Source organism: Bombina bombina, chromosome 3 (assembly GCF_027579735.1).
Source record: "Bombina bombina isolate aBomBom1 chromosome 3, aBomBom1.pri, whole genome shotgun sequence".
NCBI lineage: Eukaryota > Metazoa > Chordata > Amphibia > Anura > Bombinatoridae > Bombina > Bombina bombina.
In genome coordinates this window covers 1257274868-1257297718 of record NC_069501.1, presented here as the reverse complement: position 1 = coordinate 1257297718, position 22851 = coordinate 1257274868, and the positions used below count along the sequence as shown (strand labels likewise).

The 22851-nt window shown below is 42.8% G+C and overlaps 1 protein-coding gene across 1 annotated transcript in view; it reads right to left on the bottom strand.

Annotated features, from left to right (window-relative positions):
• Nucleotides 1-22851, bottom strand: part of XNDC1N (XRCC1 N-terminal domain containing 1, N-terminal like) — a 446185-nt gene that overhangs the window by 164640 nt on the left and 258694 nt on the right. The window contains exon 6 of the mRNA XM_053705638.1: nucleotides 14904-15124. Within this exon, the coding sequence (XP_053561613.1) occupies nucleotides 14904-15124 (221 nt within the window). The remainder of the gene's footprint in view (nucleotides 1-14903; nucleotides 15125-22851) is intronic.

The window sequence follows — 22851 nt, the reverse complement described above, 5'->3', positions numbered from 1 at the left end:
AAATTAGAAATCTCTGAATCAGGTTTCCCTGAGTCAGAGATGTCACCCACAGACTGAAGCTCTCCGTCCTCATGTTCTGCATACTGTGACGCAGTATCAGACATGGCTCTAACAGCATTTGCGCGCTCTGTATCTCTCCTAACCCCAGAGCTATCGCGCTTGCCTCTTAATTCAGGCAATCTAGATAATACCTCTGACAGGGTATTATTCATGATTGCAGCCATGTCCTGCAAGGTAATCGCTATGGGCGTCCCTAATGAAATTGGCGCCATATTAGCGTGCGTCCCCTGAGCGGGAGGCGAAGGGTCTGACACGTGGGGAGAGTTAGTCGGCATAACTTCCCCCTCGACAGAACCCTCTGGTGATAATTATTTTATAGATAAAGACTGATCTTTACTGTTTAAGGTGAAATCAATACATTTAGTACACATTCTCCTATGGGGCTCCACCATGGCTTTCAAACATAATGAACAAGTAGGTTCCTCTGTGTCAGACATGTTTAAACAGACTAGCAATGAGACTAGCAAGCTTGGAAAACACTTTAAAACAAGTTTACAAGCAATATAAAAAACGTTACTGCGCCTTTAAGAAACACAAATTTTCCCAAATTTTGATATAACAGTGAAAAAATGCAGTTACACTAACAAAATTTTTACAGTGTATGTAATAAGTTAGCAGAGCATTGCACCCACTTGCAAATGGATGATTAACCCCTTAATACCAAAAACGGAATAACAAATGACAAAAACGTTTTTTAAACAGTCACAACAACTGCCACAGCTCTACTGTGGCTTTTTACCTCCCTCAATACGACTTTTGAAGCCTTTTGAGCCCTTCAGAGAAGTCCTAGATCATGCAGGAAGAAGCTGGATGTCTGTGTCTGTAATTTTTGCTGTGCAAAAAAACGCTAAAATAGGCCCCTCCCACTCATATTACAACAGTGGGAAGCCTCAGGGAACTGTTTCTAGGCAAAATTCAAGCCAGCAATGTGGAAAAAACTAGGCCCCAATAAGTTTTATCACCAAACATATGTAAAAAACGATTAAACATGCCAGCAAACGTTTTAAAATACACTTTTATAAGAGTATGTATCTCTATTAATAAGCCTGATACCAGTCGCTATCACTGCATTTAAGGCTTTACTTACATTACTTCGGTATCAGCAGCATTTTCTAGCAAATTCCATCCCTAGAAAAAACATAATTTATGCTTACCTGATAAATTCCTTTCTCCTGTAGTGTAGTCAGTCCACGGGTCATCCATTACTTATGGAATATTTCTCTTCCTAACAGGAAACTGCAAGAGAATTACCCAGCAGAGCTTGCTATATAGCTCCTCCCCTCACCTATCATAGTCAGTCATTCGACCAAAGCAGACGAGAAAGGAGGAACCATAGGGTACAGTGGTGACTGGAGTTTAATTAAAATTTAGACCTGCCGTAAAAACAGGGCGGGCCGTGGACTGACTACACTACAGGAGAAAGGAATTTATCAGGTAAGCATAAATTATGTTTTCTCCTGTTAAGTGTAGTCAGTCCACGGGTCATCCATTACTTATGGAATACCAATACCAAAGCTAAAGTACACGGATGAAGGGAGGGACAAGGCAGGAACATTAAACAGAAGGAACCACTGCCTGAAGTACCTTTCTCCCAAAAATAGCCTCCGACGAAGCAAAAGTGTCAAATTTGTAAAATTTTGAAAAAGTGTGAAGCGAAGACCAAGTCGCAGCCTTGCAAATCTGTTCAACAGAGGCCTCATTTTTAAAGGCCTAGGTGGAAGCCACAGCTCTAGTAGAATGAGCTGTAATCCTTTCAGGAGGCTGCTGTCCAGCAGTCTCATAGGCTAAGCGTATTATGCTACGAAGCCAAAAAGAGAGAGAGGTAGCCGAAGCCTTTTGACCTCTCCTCTGTCCAGAGTAAATGACAAACAGGGAAGAAGTTTGACGAAAATCCTTAGTTGCCTGCAAATAGAATATCAGGGCACGGACTACGTCCAGATTATGCAAAAGTCGTTCCTTCTTTGAAGAAGGGTTAGGACACAGAGATGGAACAACAATCTCTTGATTGATATTCCTGTTAGTAACTACCTTAGGTAAGAACCCAGGTTTAGTACGCAGGACTACCTTGTCTGAATGAAAAATCAGATAAGGAGAATCACAATGTAAGGCAGATAACTCAGAGACTCTTCGAGCCGAGGAAATAGCCATCAAAACCAGAACTTTCCAAGATAACAACTTGATATCAATGGAATGAAGGGGTTCAAATGGAACGCCTTGAAGAACATTAAGAACTAAGTTTAAGCTCCACGGCGGAGCAACAGACTTAAACACAGGCTTAATCCTAGTTAAAGCCTGACAGAAAGCCTGAACGTCTGGAACTTCAGCCAGATGTTTGTGTAGAAGAATAGACAGAGCAGAAATCTGTCCCTTTAACGAACTAGTAGATAAGCCCTTTTCTAAACCCTCTTGTAGAAAGGACAATATCCTAGGAATCCTAACCTTACTCCATGAGTAACTCTTGGATTCGCACCAACGTAAATATGTACGCCATATTTTATGGTAAATTTTTCTGGTAACAGGCTTCCTAGCCTGTATTAAGGTATCAATAACCGCCTCCGAGAAACCACGCTTTGATAGAGTCAAGCGTTCAATCTCCATGCAGTCAGCCTCAGAGAAATTAGATTTGGATGTTTGAAAGGACCCTGAATTAGAAGGTCCTGTCTCAGAGGCAGAGACCACGGTGGACAGGACGACATGTCCACTAGGTCTGCATACCAGGTCCTGCGTGGCCACGCAGGCGCTATCAGAATCACCGAAGCTCTCTCCTGTTTGATCTTGGCAATCAAACGAGGAAGCATTGGGAATGGTGGAAACACATAAGCCATGTTGAAGACCCAAGGGGCTGTCAGAGCATCTATCAGCACCGCTCCCGGGTCCCTGGACCTGGATCCGTAACAAGGAAGCTTGGCGTTCTGACGAGACGCCATGAGATCCAGATCTGGTTTGCCCCAACGACGAATCAGTTGAGCAAAGACCTCCGGATGGAGCTCCCACTCTCCCGGATGAAAAGTCTGGCGACTTAGAAAATCCGCCTCCCAGTTCTCCACGCCTGGGATGTAGATCGCTGACAGGTGGCAAGAGTGAGACTCTGCCCAGCGAATTATCTTTGAGACTTCCAACATCGCTAGGGAACTTCTGGTTCCCCCTTGATGGTTGATGTAAGCCACAGTCGTGATGTTGTCCGACTGAAATCTGATGAACCTCAGAGTTGCTAACTGAGGCCAAGCTAGGAGAGCATTGAATATTGCTCTTAACTCCAGAATATTTATTGGGAGGAGTTTCTCCTCCTGAGTCCATAATCCCTGAGCTTTCAGGGAATTCCAGACTGCTCCCCAGCCTAGAAGGCTGGCGTCTGTTGTTACAATCGTCCAATCTGGCCTGCGAAAGGTCATCCCCTTGGACAGATGTGGCCGAGAGAGCCACCATAGAAGAGAATCTCTGGTCCTTTGATCCAGATTTAGTAGGGGGGACAAATCTGAGTAATCCCCGTTCCACTGACTTAGCATGCACAATTGCAGCGGTCTGAGATGCAGGCGCGCAAATGGTACTATGTCCATTGCCGCTACCATTAAGCCTGCACTGAGCTACTGACGGGTGTGGAATGGAGTGAAGGACACGGCAAGCATTTAGAAGTTTTAATAACCTGGCCTCTGTCAGGTAAATTTTCATCTCTACAGAATCTATAAGAGTCCCTAGAAAGGGAACTCTTGTAAGTGGTAATAGAGAACTCTTTTCCACGTTCACCTTCCACCCATGCGACCTCAGAAATGCCAGAACTATCTCTGTATGAGACTTGGCAGTTTGAAAACTTGACGCTTGTATCAGAATGTCGTCTAGGTACGGAGTCACCGCTATGCCTCGCGGTCTTAGTACCGCCAGAAGTGATCCTAGAATTTTTGTAAAGATTCTTGGGGCCGTAGCTAATCCGAAGGGAAGAGCTACAAACTGGTAATGCCTGTCTAGGAAGGCAAATCTCAGATACCGGTAATGGTCCTTGTGAATCGGTATGTGAAGGTAAGCATCCTTTAAGTCCACCGTGGTCATGTACTGACCCTCTTGGATCATGGGAAGGATGGTTCGAATAGTTTCCATTTTGAATGATGGAACTCTTAGAAATTTGTTTAGGATTTTTAAGTCCAAGATTGGTCTGAAGGTTCCCTCTTTTTTGGGAACCACAAATAGATTTGAATAGAATCCCTGCCCGTGTTCCGTCCGCGGAACTGGGTGGATTACCCCCATTAGTAAGAGGTCTTGTACACAGCGTAGAAACGCCTCTTTCTTTGTTTGGTTTGCTGATAACCTAGAAAGATGAAATCTCCCCCGTGGAGGAGGAGTTTTGAAGTCCAGGAGATATCCCTGAGATATGATCTCCAATGCCCAGGGATCCTGGACATCTCTTGCCCAAGCCTGGGCGAAGAGAGAAAGTCTGCCCCCCACTAGATCCGTTTCCGGATAGGGGGCCCTCTCTTCATGCTGTCTTGGGGGCAGCAGCAGGTTTCTTGGCCTGCTTGCCCCTGTTCCAGGACTGGTTAACTTTCCAGCCCTGCCTGTAACGAGCAACAGCTCCTTCCTGTTTTGGAGCGGAGGAAGTTGATGCTGCTCCTGCCTTGAAGTTACGAAAGGCACGAAAATTAGACTGTTTGGCCTTTGATTTGGCCCTGTCCTGAGGTAGAGCATGGCCCTTACCTCCCGTAATGTCAGCAATAATTTCTTTCAAGCCGGGCCCGAATAAGGTCTGCCCTTTGAAAGGAATATTAAGCAATTTGGATTTAGAAGTCACGTCAGCTGACCAGGATTTAAGCCACAGCGCTCTGCGCGCTTGAATGGCGAATCCGGAGTTCTTAGCCGTAAGTTTGGTTAAGTGTACGACGGCATCAGAAACAAATGAGTTAGCTAGCTTAAGGGTTTTAAGCTTGTTCATAATTTCATCCAATGGAGCTGTGCGAATGGTCTCTTCCAGAGACTCAAACCAGAATGCCGCCGCAGCAGTAACAGGCGCAATGCATGCAAGGGGTTGTAATATAAAACCTTGTTGAACAAACATTTTCTTAAGGTAACCCTCTAACTTTTTATCCATTGGATCTGAAAAAGCACAGCTATCCTCCACCGGGATAGTGGTGCGCTTAGCCAAAGTAGAAACTGCTCCCTCCACCTTAGGGATCGTCTGCCATAAGTCCCGTGTGGTGGCGTCTATAGGAAACATTTTTCTAAATATAGGAGGTGGTGAAAAGGGCACACCGGGTCTATCCCACTCCTTGTTAACAATTTCTGTAAGCCTTTTAGGTATAGGAAAAATTTCTGAATCCAGTTTACCCGGATCAGACCCGTCACCCACAGAATGAAGCTCTCCGTCCTCATGTTCTGCAAATTGTGACGCAGTATCAGACATGGCTCTACCATTATCAGCGCGCTCTGTTCTAACTCCAGAGTGATCGCGCTTACCTCTTAATTCTGGCAATTTAGACAGTACTTCTGTCATAACAGTAGCCATGTCTTGCAAAGTGATTTGTATGGGCCGCCCTGATGTACTTGGCGCCACAATATCACGCACCTCCTGAGCGGGAGGTGAAGGTACTGACACGTGAGGAGAGTTAGTCGGCATAACTTCCCCCTCGTTGTCTGGTGATAATTTCTTAACATATAAAGTTTGACTTTTATTTAAAGTGACATCTATACATTGAGTGCACAAATTTCTATTGGGCTCCACATTGGCCTTTAAACATAGTGAACAAAGAGATTCATCTGAGTCAGACATGTTTAAACAAACTAGCAATGAGACTAGCAAACTTGGAAATACTTTTCAAAATTAATTTACAAGCAATATAAAAAACGTTACTGTGCTTTTAAGAAGCACAGAAAAACTAACACAGTTGAAATAACAATGATCAAAAATAGTTATAGCAACCAAATTTTCACAGTAAATGTATTAAGTTAGCAAAGGATTGCACCCACCAGCAAACGGATGATTAACCCCTTAGTACCCAAAAACGGATAACAATTATATAATTAACGTTTTTCTCACAGTCAAACACACTGTCACAGGACTACTGTGACTGATTACCTCCCTCAAAATGGATTTTGAAGACCCCTGAGCTCTCTAGAGACGATCTGGATCATGGAGGATGAAGTAGACAGATTGTGACTGAATTTTTACTGTGTAAAAAAGCGCTAAAATAGGCCCCTCCCACTCATATTACAACAGTGGGGAAGCTCAGAAACTGTTTCTGTGCAGAAAACAAAAATGGCCATGTGGTAAAAATCATGCCCTTATAAGTTTTATCACCAAGTACCTCACAAAAACGATTAACAAGCCAGTAAACGTTTTAAACATACATTTAAAAGTTATGTATTATTATTTACAAGCCTGCTACCAGTCGCTTTTACTGCAGTTAAGGCTCATACATTATTTCAGTATTTACAGTATTTTCAGAGTCAATTCCATTCCTTAGAAAATACATTCAGTGCACACACACACACACACATCAGCCTGATACCAGTCGCTATCGCTGCATTTAAGGCTGAACTTACTTTACAATGGTATCAGCAGTATTTTCTCAGTCAATTCCATTCCTCAGAAAATAAATTACTGCGCATACCTCATTTTGTTGCAGGGGAGCCCTACATGCTATTCCCCTTCTCTGAAAGTACCTCACGCCTCAGATGAGAAACAGCCAGTGGATCTTAGTTACGTCTGCTAAGACCATAGAAAGAAACCCAGGCAGATTCTTCTTCTAATGCTGCCTGAGAATAAACAGCACACTCCGGTGCCATTTAAAAATAACAAACTTTTGATTGTAGAAATAAACTAAGTTAAAAAACACCACAGATCTCTCACAGCTTCCTACTAGTTAGGCTGCAAGAGAATGACTGACTATGATAGGTGAGGGGAGGAGCTATATAGCAAGCTCTGCTGGGTAATTCTCTTGCAGTTTCCTGTTAGGAAGAGAAATATTCCATAAGTAATGGATGACCCGTGGACTGACTACACTTAACAGGAGAAATATTTTAACTGCACATACCTTATTACAGGAAAACCTGCACGCTATTCCCCCTCTGAAGTTACCTCACTCCTCAGAATATGTGAGAACAGCAAAGGATCTTAGTTACTTCTGCTAAGATCATAGAAAACGCAGGCAGATTCTTCTTCTAAATACTGCCTGAGATAAACAGTACACTCCGGTACCATTTAAAAATAACAAACTTTTGATTGAAGAAATAAACTAAGTATAAAACACCACAGTCCTCTTACGACCTCCATCTTAGTTGAGAGTTGCAAGAGAATGACTGGATATGGTAGTGAGGGGAGGAGCTATATAGCAGCTCTGCTGTGGGTGATCCTCTTGCAACTTCCTGTTGGGAAGGAGAATATCCCACAAGTAATGGATGATCCGTAGACTGGATACACTTAACAAGAGAAAGAAGAAAATTTATGCTTACCTGATAAATTTATTTCTTTTTTGACACGAGTCCACGAATCATCTTAATTACTAATGAGATATTCACCTCCTGGTTAGCAGAAGGCGGTAAAGAGCACCACAGCAAAGCTGTTAAATAGCTCCTCCCTTCCCTTCCACTCCAGTCATTCGACCGAAGTTAAGGAAAGAAAGGAAAAACTAAGGTGCAGAGGTGTCTGAAGTTTACAATAACCCACAACCTGTCTACAAGAACAGGGCGGGCCGTGGACTCATTGTGTCAAAAAAGAAATAAATTTAACAGGTAAGCATACATTTTCTTTTCTTTTTTAAGACATGATGAGTCCATGGATCATCTTAATTACTAATGGGATCCAATACCCAAGCTAGAGTACACAGATGATACGGGAGGGACAAGCCAGGGAACCTAAACGGAAGGCATCACTGCTTGAAGAACCTTTCCCAAAAGCGGCCTCAGCCGAGGCAAAAGTGTCAAATTTGTACAATCTTGAAAAAGTATGCAGAGAGGACCAAGTAGCAGCCCTGCAAATCTATTCCACAGAAGCCTCATTTTTTAATACAAATGAGGAAGCAACAGCCCTCGTGGAATGAGCCGTAACTCTCTCAGGAGGCTGCTGTCCAGCAGTCTAATATGCAAAACGTATGATACTCTTCAGCCAAAAAGAAAGAGAAGTTGCCGTAGCTTTCTGTCCCTAACATTTTCCTGAGAAAATGACAAACAAAGAAGACAACTGACGAAAGTCCTTAGTCGCCTGCAAGTAAAACTTTAAAGCACGGACCACGTCCAAATTGTGTAAAAGTCGTTCCTTCTGAGAAGAAGGATTAGGATACAAAGAAGGAACAACAATCTCCTGATTAATGTTCCGATCAGAAACAACCTCAGAAGAAAACCTAACTTAGTACGTAAAAATAACTTATCCGAATGGAAGATAAGATAAGGAGGTTCATACTGCAATGCCGAGAGTTCAGACACTCTCTGAGCAGAAGAAATAGCAACAAGAAATAAAACCTTCCAAGATAACAACTTAACATCTAAGGAATGCATGGGCTCAAACCAAGCACCTTGAAGAACCTTGAGAACTAAATTAAGACTCCATGGAGGAGTAACTGGTTTGAACACAGGCCTGATCCTGACCAAGGCCTGACAAAAAGATTGCACATCTGGAACACCCGCCAGACGCTTGTGTAACAAAATAGATAGGGTCGAGATTTGACCCTTTAAAAAAACTTGTCGACAATCCCTTCTCCAAACCCTCTTGGAGAAAAGACAAAATTCTAGGAATCCTAACTCTACTCCATGAGTATCCCTTGGATTCGCACCAATAGAGATATTTACGCCAAATCTTATGGTAAATTCTTCTAGTTACAGGCTTACGAGCCTGAATCATCGTCTCTATGACCGAGTCAGAAAACCCTCGCTTGGATAATATTAAGCGTTCAATCTCCATGCAGTCAGCTTCAGAGAAACTAGATTTGGAAAAAAGAAGGGGCCTCTGAATTAGAAGGTCCTTCCCCAATGGAAGACTCCAGGGTGGCAGAGAAGACATTTCTGTCGAATCTGTATACCAAATCATGCAAGGCCAGGCCGGAGTAAAAGGGATTTCTCCAAACCATCTTCACCTAGGCCCTCTCCTGCCCTATTTAAGCAACGACCCGATGGAGAAAATCAAACAGGTAGATATGAAAATCCAAGATGCCACCAGGACATCTATCAGTACCGCCTGAAGGTCCCTGGACCTTGACTCGTACCACGGAAACCTGGTACTCTACCAAGATGGATGAAAAGTCTGCCCGTTCAAAAAGGATGCCTCCCCTTTGACCACTCCTGGGATGAGGACCGCCGACAGACAGCGAGAGTGGGTCTTCCCCCACTGAATTATTTTGGTTATCTGTCATTGCTAAGGAACTCCTTATTCCTCCCAGATGATTGATGTAAATGTCCAACTGGAACCAGATAAACTGGACCGAGTCTCAATGGGGCCAGGTCAGAAGAGTATTGAAGATTGCTCTCAGCTCTAGAATGTTTATAGGAAGAACAGACTCTGACTAAGTCCAAACCCCTGAGCTTTTAGAGATCCCCAGCCCCCATTCTAACAGGCTGGTGATTGTTGTCACAATCACCCAGGACGGTCTGCGAAAGCAGGATCCCTGGGAAGATGATCTGGAAACAATTCCAGAGAATCAGCACCTGAGGGTGGATTTGAACTCCCAACTTATGGATTCCCAGCAAGGAGTGCTAACCCCTAAGCTATGCCCGAGAGACTAGCTATGTCAGAGAGACAGCCACTCTAGAAGAGATCCCTTATCTCCTGTTCCTAGCAATATCTGAGGAGACAAGTCTGCATAAACTCCGATCCCTCTGAACATGATAAACTGAAGCATGAGGTAAACCCGACCAAACGGGTTGATGTCCATTGCAGCCTCCACTGATGGTCAAGTGGACTGCAGAACTAGACCAAAGCCGAAACTCTTTGCTTCCTGACTTCTGTCAGAAAAACTACAATGATCCTAAAAAAGATAGCCTTTTTAGAATTAAACAGCTCTTCTCCAAATACACCTTCCAACCGAGTGATCGCAGGAAGGAAGACAACGTTGCCGTAAAGAATTTTGCTTGTTAAAAGGATGGCGCCTGGAGCAGGATATCGTCCCTATAGGGCGCCACAGCAATGCCTTGTACCCTAAGCACTATCAACCGTAACCCCAAAACCTTTGAAAAAAAAGTCTGGGAGCTGTAGCAAGACTGAAGGGAAGGGTCCCAAATAGGAAAAGTTTGACTAAAAAAGGCAAACCTTAGGCACTTGTAATGACCAGACCTCGTTCCTGCCGTGGAACAGAAACTATCACTCCCAGGTCGGAGAAGTTCCATACAAGAATAAAAAATGCCTCTCCTTCTCTCCGGTCTGCCGAAGATCTTGAAGGCAGAACCTGCCCCTGGGAGGAAAAAAACCTTAAACTTCTTGTTTGAACAAAGAAAGACAACGTGCCCCCCATAAGATCCTGTCTCAGATTGGAGGTGAGCCCTCCCGCTTGGAGGAGGGAGTAGAAGGAGTTCCCAAAAATTTGAAAGGAAAGAAGATTACTCTGATATACGCTTTATATATCCAAAATATCAGAGATACCAACTCCGGCCCAAACAAGGTCTTACCCTTGTAAGTATCACTAGAAATTTAGACTTAAATGAGACATCCGCAAATCAGGATCTTAACCCTAATGCACTGCGGGTCATTACCGTAAGTCTGAATCTAAACTCCCGCTGAAGGCAAGCATCTGTAGAAAAGAAGATGGATAACTTCAATGCCCCTATCCAGTCCTGGATATTTTTTTTTTTTTTCTTGAGGGGAGTGTCCAATAGAAATAGACAACACCTTAATCCGTTATGCTTTCACACTAGTGAGACTACCACTGCAGGTAGTCATTGAAAACCTTAGAGTACTACTTTCTTTTACCCTCTAGGGAATCGTCCTCAATAGAGTCTGATGTAGGAAGCGTCCATTCAAGTTAGAAGATGGAGAACAAGAGGGGTACCCTGTCCTTTTGGTACCCACAACACTTGTTTAGTTTTATTATACTGGTTAAGATTGACTACACAAATTAGGTCTTAGTAGATCAGAAACGTTAGAACCTCCTTAGGTAGCAAACGGAGGTGTGTAAGTTTAAACTGAAAGAAACCACTTCAGTGACAGATAAATGAGATACCCAGAGTCTGAGATCTTTCCCCCATATGCCATTGAAGTATCTCCCTCCTTCAGGCTTTAGGGAAGAAACGTTCAGAATTAAATACACTTCATCAAGCGTATTCCCTGCTTAACATGGGAAAGGCATACAATGTAACAGATATCGCCAATGACGTTATAAGAGCAATGTTTTGCAAAGCAACTCCAGATGGAGCTTGCGAGGAAACGCAGGGCAATGAATGTGTGGGCTATAAAAAAAAAATGGACACTTGAGGAAAAAAAATCTTTATCCCTTTAGTAAAGTTCTCTTTACAACATAATGAACAAAGAAATGGATTGGTAGTTCCACAATGTACCAAAAACATAAGGAAAACACTTTGTAGGGTCTCTTGGGATTCACAAATGGATGAATAGTCAAATAAAATACTTAACATTTTAAACCGTTACTGTTTCTTTAAATTTTAAATAGTAACTTCTTTATTTAGGTTGGCAGAAGTGGCTGAATAGGAAACAATAGGCAGATAAGCATTGTACACCCCCTCTACACGTCAGCTTAACCCAGCGGAGGTGTCTGTCAGCCCTTCTGCTCAAAATTTTGACTCAGCTCAAGCACTGCCCTTTAAGCGCAAAGAAACTGACATGAATTCACAGGTCCTTCCGATAACCTGAAGTACTAGGAAAGAAGGAGCTGTCTTCTAAACTGAAAACACTATAACTAAAATACCCAGTTCCTTCTGATAACCGGAAGCCTAGTAGAGGACTGCGCAACTAAATTGGCGCCGTACAATCTCCGCCCCTCGTGGGCGTTTCACAGTCATCTTCCGGTCGCCATTATCAAGTTATTAAGTTGAGCTACAGGGATAAATAACGGACTGAGCAGTCTCATAAATTAGGTATTTGCTTACACCGTTTGGTAATCTAATAGTGATACACCCTCACACTGAGCTCACACCCTGCATTACAGCGCACACACAAGCTCTGCCCCTCGTGGGCATTTCAATAGTCATCTCCCGGTCGCCATTATTATTATCATTAAGTTGAGCCACTGGGAAAATATAACAGATTGAGCAGACTCAGCTTAGGTAGTTGCTTAGTCCGTTTGTAAATCTAACAGTGAAGCACCCTCACACTGAGTTTGCATGCATTACAGCACATTGTCTGTTAAATGTTAATAGTGAATCACCACACTGAGTTTGCACTCTGCATTTCAGCTCAACGTTGCCCATATGTAATTTACCGGTCGGCTACTATTAGTCATGAGAGCTGCCGGGAGAAAAAAGTCACAATAAGCCCCAGTGCCTGCGTCCCTACTGCCGTAGTAACTCCTAATACACTAGGAGAATCTATCTCTGTAACCCCTTAACAAGGAGCCCATAACTACCATGAGGTCTGTATATAGAAACTAAAGTGCCCAAACTTATTCTGAGTTTTCTATCCCCAGAAATAAAGTCAGCACTTACCTCATCTTCTGCCTGGCAGCAAGGCAGTTCCCAGGTTTGAGAGGTCCTCTCCCTCCCATGGACCTGCAATTAAATGAAAGTCCAATCAGTCAATAGGATTGAGCTTGCATTCTATTGGCTGTTCCAATGTTAGCTAGGTAGTTAGTAAATAGTTAATAACTATTTACTTACTAGTCTACCTAGTTAAAATAAATACAAACTTGCCTGTGAAATAAAAATAAAACCTAAGATAGATACAATGTAACTATTAGTTATATTGTAGCTAGTTAGGGTTTATTTTACAGGTAAGTATTTAGTTTTAAATAGGAATTATTTAGGTATTAATTGTAATTTTTATTTAGATTTATTTTAATTATATTAAAGTTAGGGGTGTTAGGGTTAGACTTAGGGTTAGGGGTTAATAACTTTAGTATAGTGGCGGCGATGTTAGGGACAGCAGATTAGGGGTTAATAATATTTAACTAATGTTTACGATGCAGGAGTGCGGCGGTTATGGGGTTAATATGTTTATTATAGTGGCGGCATTGTTGGGAGCGGCAGATTAGGGGTTAATAATTTATTTTAGTGTTTGCGATGCGGGAGGGCCTCGGTTTAGGGGTTAATAGGTAGTTTATGGGTGTTAGTGTACTTTTTAGCACTTTAGTTATGAGTTTTATGTTACGGCGTTGTAGCATAAAAGCCATAACTACTGACTTTCAGTTTACGGTACGGATCTTGTAGTTATGGGCTGTACCGCTCACTTTTTGGCCGGACAGGCAAACTCGTAATACTGGCGCTGTGGAAGTCCCATTGAAAAAGGACTTTTTGAAAGCTGTGGTAGTTACGTTGCGTTAGTGTGCGGAACAGCTGTACCTACAAGACTCGTAATAGCAGCGGTAGTGAAAAAGAGCCTTAACGCTGCTTTTTCACTCATACCGCAAAACTCGTAATCTAGCCTTCTATTAGGTACCTAAGTGTGTTTTTAATTTATTTTTCCTAATTTTACTGTACCCCAATAAAAGTTATGTTTTAATAGTATTTTTGCTATTTCCCATTTTGTCATTCTCTAACGTGAAGTTAGTGATAAGTTACTCTCAACATATATTTACTTTTTGTGACCCCGGAGTGCTATAAGTGTATTCTCTCTTTTCTAACTGAACTAATCGAATTAAAACACAGCACCCACACCTTGCCGATTTAGTGGCTGTATTAAGGACAGAGGGTCAATTTAATTAAAGGAGTGCCATTGGAAATTTCTATTGTACAATCATCCATAGGGACCCACCTCCCCCCTGCCATAACCCTTTTCTGTTGCGTTAGGGCCCATCTGTCCCCCTCCCTCACCAATTTTTTTTTGCTGTAGGATAGGGAACCCTCCTTTCCTACGATGCACTGCTCACCTGCCTCCCTCCCAACACCATCATCACAAGCCGATATAGACAGTGACACTATTGTGTACTATTTTGATTTTAAAAAGGAGATAGCATTAATTTTTAGATGAAACAGAGAAAAGTTTTGAGGATTATATCCCTTTAAGTCTTAATTCTAAATGTATTCCAGCCCTGCAATGTAAGTCATAAGTCACTGCCATATAACTTTTTTTGTGATATGGGTAGAATTTGTATTGACATACAAATAGTAGGGAAAGATTAATTAAACAGTAAATTTTTCTTTGCATAAATGTTTTGTAGATGATCCATTTATGGAGCACACCTTGGAGTGTTTTTGTAAAAATGTATAGTTTTGCTTATTTTTAAATAACATTGTGCTGATTTTCAGACTCCTAACCAAGTCCCAAAGTTTTAGATGCATATGGATGTATACAGAATTCAGACTGCTTCTGCTAGTATAATGGGTCTTTTCATATGCAGGGGAGGGGGTTCTGCTGTCAGCCCCTTTCAGTGGGTGTCCCATAATCTCATCAAAAGTACTACATTGAGAGCTTCTAAGTATGTTTCTAAAAAGGTTTTAAAAAGGTTTTAAACTGGATTTTTATATCAGTATCTGTGCATATTATTCTTTATAGTAGTGTCTATTACATGCTTTTAAACATTGGTGTATACTGCCCCTTTAGATATATAGGAGTATAATTTACTGCACCCACTTTATATTCCCCAGCATATCCAGACCACATACCAATACAGTGCTTAAATAAATCATAAAATTCATTATTTAAAAATAAAGAAATAAGCTAAATTGGTCTGAGGGGTACAAAAACGTCTTAGGGGTTGCATGGGACTGGTGGGTTGCTAGTTGCACAGTTCTGTCATAAATAAAGGTTTAAGATGGACACGCACCAGAAGAGACTGGGCTCTGACGTTTCTTATCCTCCTCTTGGGAGATACACCTTTTGTTTAGACTGTGAGATGGTGAGAGGCTGGGAGTGCTTGTTTCTGGGAATCTGCGTTTGAGGGACTCTGCTGCAGACAGGACCATACGAGCTGTGCGGCTGAGACATGCTGTGCTACAACACCGAGTAGAGACTGCTTGCTGTGTCTTCCCCTCCTTTATGGGGCTCCTAAACAAGACATGAAAGTGAGACAATACAATTTATATTAAGTAAGATAGAAAAAACAGACACAATACCATGGTAAGATCACCATACAAATGTATTGCTAGTGAAGGTGGATTATCCAGGGGCAGGTAGCCATATTTTATACTGTCAAGAGTGAGCTTAAAAATGCAGTCATATCACCAAATAATGGTGTTAAATTCTGGTGATAACTGAAGAAGCAGTTCAATGGAGAACAAATAAAACACGGCAACGTTTTAAAAACAAAATTTATGCTTACCTGATAAATTTCTTTCCTACTGGGCATGGAGAGTCGACAACATCATTCCAATTACTAGTGGGATATTCAACTTCTGGACAGCAGGAGGAGGCAAAGAGCACCCCAGCAAAGCTGTTAAGGTTAACTTCCCTTACCCTTAATCCCCAGTCATTTAGCCAAAGGAAAATGGAAATAGAAGAAACACAAGGGTGAAAAGGTGCCTGAGGTTTACTTAAAAAAACTGCCGAATTATAATTTAGAGAGGTCGAGGTCGTGGACTCTCCATGCCCGGAAAGAAAGAAATTTATCAGGTAAGCATAAATTTTGTTTTGTTTCCTATGGCATGGAGAGTCCACAAAGTCATTCCAATTACTAGTGAGAACCAATACCCAAGCTAGAGGACACGGAATGAACAGGGAGGGAGAACAAGGCAGGAGGACCTACACAGAAGGCACCACTGCTTGAAGAACCTTTCTCCCAAAAAAGAGGCCTCAGTTGAGGAAAAATGATTAAATTTGTAGAATTTGGAAAAAGTATGCAAAGAGGACCATGTTGCCGCCTTGCAAATCTGTTCCACAGAAGCTTCATTTTTAAAAGCCCAAGAAGAGGAGACAGCCCTAGTGGAATGAGCCGTAATTCTCTCAGGAGGCTGATGTCCAGCAGTCTCATAAGCAAAACAAATCATACTCCTTAACCAGAGGGAAAGAGTAGAAGTGGCCTTCTGACCCTTACACTTTCCAGAGAAAACAACAAACAGGGCAGGAGATTGCCGAAAATCTTAAGTAGCTTGTAGGTAAAATTTTAGAGCACGCACAACATCCAAATTATGCAAAAAACATTCCTTGTGAGAAGGAGGATTAGGACAAAAAGAAGGAACAACAATTTCCTTAGGGAGAAACCCCAATTTAGTACGAAGGAACGCCTTATCTGCATGAAAAATAACAGAATTTATGTTTACCTGATAAATTACTTTCTCCAACGGTGTGTCCGGTCCACGGCGTCATCCTTACTTGTGGGATATTCTCTTCCCCAACAGGAAATGGCAAAGAGCCCAGCAAAGCTGGTCACATGATCCCTCCTAGGCTCCGCCTACCCCAGTCATTCGACCGACGTTAAGGAGGAATATTTGCATAGGAGAAACCATATGATACCGTGGTGACTGTAGTTAAAGAAAATAAAATATCAGACCTGATTAAAAAACCAGGGCGGGCCGTGGACCGGACACACCGTTGGAGAAAGTAATTTATCAGGTAAGCATAAATTCTGTTTTCTCCAACATAGGTGTGTCCGGTCCACGGCGTCATCCTTACTTGTGGGAACCAATACCAAAGCTTTAGGACACGGATGATGGGAGGGAGCAAATCAGGTCACCTAGATGGAAGGCACCACGGCTTGCAAAACCTTTCTCCCAAAAATAGCCTCAGAAGAAGCAAAAGTATCAAACTTGTAAAATTTGGTAAAAGTGTGCAGTGAAGACCAAGTCGCTGCCCTACATATCTGATCAACAGAAGCCTCGTTCTTGAAGGCCCATGTGGAAGCCACAGCCCTAGTGGAATGAGCTGTGATTCTTTCAGGAGGCTGCCGTCCGGCAGTCTCGTAAGCCAATCTGATGATGCTTTTAATCCAAAAAGAGAGAGAGGTAGAAGTTGCTTTTTGACCTCTCCTTTTACCAGAATAAACAACAAACAAGGAAGATGTTTGTCTAAAATCCTTTGTAGCATCTAAATAGAATTTTAGAGCGCGAACAACATCCAAATTGTGCAACAAACGTTCCTTCTTCGAAACTGGTTTCGGACACAAAGAAGGCACGACTATCTCCTGGTTAATGTTTTTGTTAGAAACAACTTTTGGAAGAAAACCAGGTTTAGTACGTAAAACCACCTTATCTGCATGGAACACCAGATAAGGAGGAGAACACTGCAGAGCAGATAATTCTGAAACTCTTCTAGCAGAAGAAATTGCAACCAAAAACAAAACTTTCCAAGATAATAACTTAATATCAACGGAATGTAAGGGTTCAAACGGAACCCCCTGAAGAACTGAAAGAACTAAGTTGAGACTCCAAGGAGGAGTCAAAGGTTTGTAAACAGGCTTGATTCTAACCAGAGCCTGAACAAAGGCTTGAACATCTGGCACAGCTGCCAGCTTTTTGTGAAGTAACACAGACAAGGCAGAAATCTGTCCCTTCAAGGAACTTGCAGATAATCCTTTCTCCAATCCTTCTTGAAGAAAGGATAGAATCTTAGGAATTTTTACCTTGTCCCAAGGGAATCCTTTAGATTCACACCAACAGATATATTTTTTCCATATTTTGTGGTAAATTTTTCTAGTTACAGGCTTTCTGGCCTGAACAAGAGTATCAATAACAGAATCTGAGAACCCTCGTTTTGATAAGATCAAGCGTTCAATCTCCAAGCAGTCAGTTGGAGTGAGACCAGATTCGGATGTTCGAACGGACCTTGAACAAGAAGGTCTCGTCTCAAAGGTAGCTTCCATGGTGGAGCCGATGACATATTCACCAGATCTGCATACCAAGTCCTGCGTGGCCACGCAGGAGCTATCAAGATCACCGATGCCCTCTCCTGATGATCCTGGCTACCAGCCTGGGGATGAGAGGAAACGGCGGGAATACATAAGCTAGTTTGAAGGTCCAAGGTGCTACTAGTGCATCTACTAGAGTCGCCTTGGGATCCCTGGATCTGGACCCGTAGCAAGGAACCTTGAAGTTCTGCCGAGAGGCCATCAGATCCATGTCTGGAATGCCCCACAGTTGAGTAATTTGGGCAAAGATTTCCGGATGGAGTTCCCACTCCCCCGGATGTAATGTCTGACGACTCAGAAAATCCGCTTCCCAATTTTCCACTCCTGGGATGTGGATTGCAGACAGGTGGCAGGAGTGAGACTCCGCCCATTGAATGATTTTGGTCACTTCTTCCATCGCCAGGGAACTCCTTGTTCCCCCCTGATGGTTGATGTACGCAACAGTCGTCATGTTGTCTGATTGAAACCGTATGAACTTGGCATTTGCTAGCTGAGGCCAAGCCTTGAGAGCATTGAATATCGCTCTCAGTTCCAGAATATTTATCGGTAGAAGAGATTCTTCCCGAGACCAAAGACCCTGAGCTTTCAGGGATCCCCAGACCGCGCCCCAGCCCATCAGACTGGCGTCGGTCGTGACAATGACCCACTCTGGTCTGCGGAAGGTCATCCCTTGTGACAGGTTGTCCAGGGACAGCCACCAACGGAGTGAGTCTCTGGTCCTCTGATTTACTTGTATCTTCGGAGACAAGTCTGTATAGTCCCCATTCCACTGACTGAGCATGCACAGTTGTAATGGTCTTAGATGAATGCGCGCAAAAGGAACTATGTCCATTGCCGCTACCATCAAACCTATTACTTCCATGCACTGCGCTATGGAAGGAAGAGGAACGGAATAAAGTGTTTGACAAGAGTTTAGAAGTTTTGTTTTTCTGGCCTCTGTCAGAAAAATCCTCATTTCTAAGGAGTCTATTATTGTTCCCAAGAAGGGAACCCTTGTCGACGGAGATAGAGAACTCTTTTCCACGTTCACTTTCCATCCGTGAGATCTGAGAAAGGCCAGGACTATGTCCGTGTGAGCCTTTGCTTGAGGAAGGGACGACGTTTGAATCAGAATGTCGTCCAAGTAAGGTACTACTGCAATGCCCCTTGGTCTTAGCACCGCTAGAAGGGACCCTAGTACCTTTGTGAAAATCCTTGGAGCAGTGGCTAATCCGAAAGGAAGCGCCACGAACTGGTAATGCTTGTCCAGGAATGCAAACCTTAGGAACCGATGATGTTCCTTGTGGATAGGAATATGTAGATACGCATCCTTTAAATCCACCGTGGTCATGAATTGACCTTCCTGGATGGAAGGAAGAATTGTTCGAATGGTTTCCATTTTGAACGATGGAACCTTGAGAAACTTGTTTAAGATCTTGAGATCTAAGATTGGTCTGAACGTTCCCTCTTTTTTGGGAACTATGAACAGATTGGAGTAGAACCCCATCCCTTGTTCTCCTAATGGAACAGGATGAATCACTCCCATTTTCAACAGGTCTTCTACACAATGTAAGAATGCCTGTCTCTTTATGTGGTCTGAAGACAATTGAGACCTGTGGAACCTCCCCCTTGGGGGAAGCCCCTTGAATTCCAGAAGATAACCTTGGGAGACTATTTCTAGTGCCCAAGGATCCAGAACATCTCTTGCCCAAGCCTGAGCGAAGAGAGAGAGTCTGCCCCCCACCAGATCCGGTCCCGGATCGGGGGCCAACATTTCATGCTGTCTTGGTAGCAGTGGCAGGTTTCTTGGCCTGCTTTCCCTTGTTCCAGCCTTGCATTGGTCTCCAGGCTGGCTTGGCTTGAGAAGTATTACCCTCTTGCTTAGAGGACGTAGCACTTGGGGCTGGTCCGTTTCTACGAAAGGGACGAAAATTAGGTTTATTTTTGGCCTTGAAAGACCTATCCTGAGGAAGGGCGTGGCCCTTACCCCCAGTGATATCAGAGATAATCTCTTTCAAGTCAGGGCCAAACAGCGTTTTCCCCTTGAAAGGAATGTTAAGGAGTTTGTTCTTGGAAGACGCATCCGCTGACCAAGATTTCAACCAAAGCGCTCTACGCGCCACAATAGCAAACCCAGAATTCTTCGCCGCTAACCTAGCCAATTGCAAAGTGGCGTCTAGGGTGAAAGAATTAGCCAATTTGAGAGCACGGATTCTGTCCATAATCTCCTCATAAGGAGGAGAATCACTATCGATCGCCTTTACTAGCTCATCGAACCAGAAACACGCGGCTGTAGTGACAGGGACAATGCATGAAATTGGTTGTAGAAGGTAACCTTGCTGAACAAACATCTTTTTAAGCAAACCTTCTAATTTTTTATCCATAGGATCTTTGAAAGCACAACTATCTTCTATGGGTATAGTGGTGCGTTTGTTTAAAGTAGAAACCGCTCCCTCGACCTTGGGGACAGTCTGCCATAAGTCCTTTCTAGGGTCGACCATAGGAAACAATTTTTTAAATATGGGGGGAGGGACGAAAGGAATACCGGGCCTTTCCCATTCTTTATTTACAATGTCCGCCACCCGCTTGGGTATAGGAAAAGCTTCTGGGAGCCCCGGGACCTCTAGGAACTTGTCCATTTTACATAGTTTCTCTGGGATGATCAAATTCTCACAATCATCCAGAGTGGATAATACCTCCTTAAGCAGAGCGCGGAGATGTTCCAACTTAAATTTAAATGTAATCACATCGGGTTCAGCTTGTTGAGAAATTTTCCCTGAATCTGAAATTTCTCCCTCAGACAAAACCTCCCTGGCCCCCTCAGACTGGTGTAGGGGCATTTCAGAACCATTATCATCAGCGTCCTCATGCTCTTCAGTATCTAAAACAGAGCAGTCGCGCTTACGCTGATAAGTGGGCATTTTGGCTAAAATGTTTTTGATAGAATTATCCATTACAGCCGTTAATTGTTGCATAGTAAGGAGTATTGGCGCGCTAGATGTACTAGGGGCCTCCTGAGTGGGCAAGACTCGTGTAGACGAAGGAGGGAATGATGCAGTACCATGCTTACTCCCCTCACTTGAGGAATCATCTTGGGCATCATTTTCAGTGTCACATAAATCACATTTATTTAAATGAGAAGGAACCTTGGCTTCCCCACATTCAGAACACAGTCTATCTGGTAGTTCAGACATGTTAAACAGGCATAAACTTGATAACAAAGTACAAAAAACGTTTTAAAATAAAACCGTTACTGTCACTTTAAATTTTAAACTGAACACACTTTATTACTGCAATTGCGAAAAAGTATGAAGGAATTGTTCAAAATTCACCAAAATTTCACCACAGTGTCTTAAAGCCTTAAAAGTATTGCACACCAAATTTGGAAGCTTTAACCCTTAAAATAACGGAACCGGAGCCGTTTTTAACTTTAACCCCTTTACAGTCCCTGGTATCTGCTTTGCTGAGACCCAACCAAGCCCAAAGGGGAATACGATACCAAATGACGCCTTCAGAAAGTCTTTTCTATGTATCAGAGCTCCTCACACATGCGACTGCATGTCATGCTTCTCAAAAACAAGTGCGCAATACCGGCGCGAAAATGAGGCTCTGCCTATGATTAGGGAAAGCCCCTAGAGAATAAGGTGTCTAAAACAGTGCCTGCCGATATTATTTAACAAAAATACCCAGATTAAATGATTCCTCAAGGCTAAATATGTGTAATATATGAATCGATTTAGCCCAGAAAATGTCTACAGTCTTAATAAGCCCTTGTGAAGCCCTTATTTACTGTCTGAATAAAAATGGCTTACCGGATCCCATAGGGAAAATGACAGCTTCCAGCATTACATCGTCTTGTTAGAATGTGTCATACCTCAAGCAGCAAAAGACTGCTCACTGTTCCCCCAACTGAAGTTAATTCCTCTCAACAGTCCTGTGTGGAACAGCCATGGATTTTAGTAACGGTTGCTAAAATCATTTTCCTCATACAAACAGAAATCTTCATCTCTTTTCTGTTTCAGAGTAAATAGTACATACCAGCACTATTTTAAAATAACAAACTCTTGATTGAATAATAAAAAACTACAGTTAAACACTAAAAAACTCTAAGCCATCTCCGTGGAGATGTTGCCTGTACAACGGCAAAGAGAATGACTGGGGTAGGCGGAGCCTAGGAGGGATCATGTGACCAGCTTTGCTGGGCTCTTTGCCATTTCCGGTTGGGGAAGAGAATATCCCACAAGTAAGGATGACGCCGTGGACCGGACACACCTATGTTGGAGAAAAGGTAAGGGGAAATCACACTGCAGAGCTGAAAGTTCAGAAACTCTGCGAGCGGAAGAAATAGCAAGGAGAAACAAAACCTTCTAAGATAACAACAACATGCATCGACTCAAACGGAGCCAGCTGCAAAACTTTAAGAACAAGGGTAAGGCTCCAAGGAGCAACAGGTATAAACACAGGCTGGATTCTGACCAGGGCCTAAACAAAAGCTTGAACATCTGATAAATCTGCCAGGCGTTTCTGCAAAAACATAATTTATGCTTACCTGATAAATTCCTTTCTCCTGTAGTGTAGTCAGTCCACGGGTCATCCATTACTTATGGAATATATCTCTTCCTAACAGGAAACTGCAAGAGAATTACCCAGCAGAGCTGCTATATAGCTCCTCCCCTCACATATCATACTCAGTCATTCGACCAAAGCAGACGAGAAAGGAGGAACCATAGGGTACAGTGGTGACTGGAGTTTAATTAAAATTTAGACCTGCCGTAAAAACAGGGCGGGCTGTGGACTGACTACACTACAGGAGAAAGGAATTTATCAGGTAAGCATAAATTATGTTTTCTCCTGTTAAGTGTAGTCAGTCCACGGGTCATCCATTACTTATGGAATACCAATACCAAAGCTAAAGTACACGGATGAAGGGAGGGACAAGGCAGGAACATTAAAC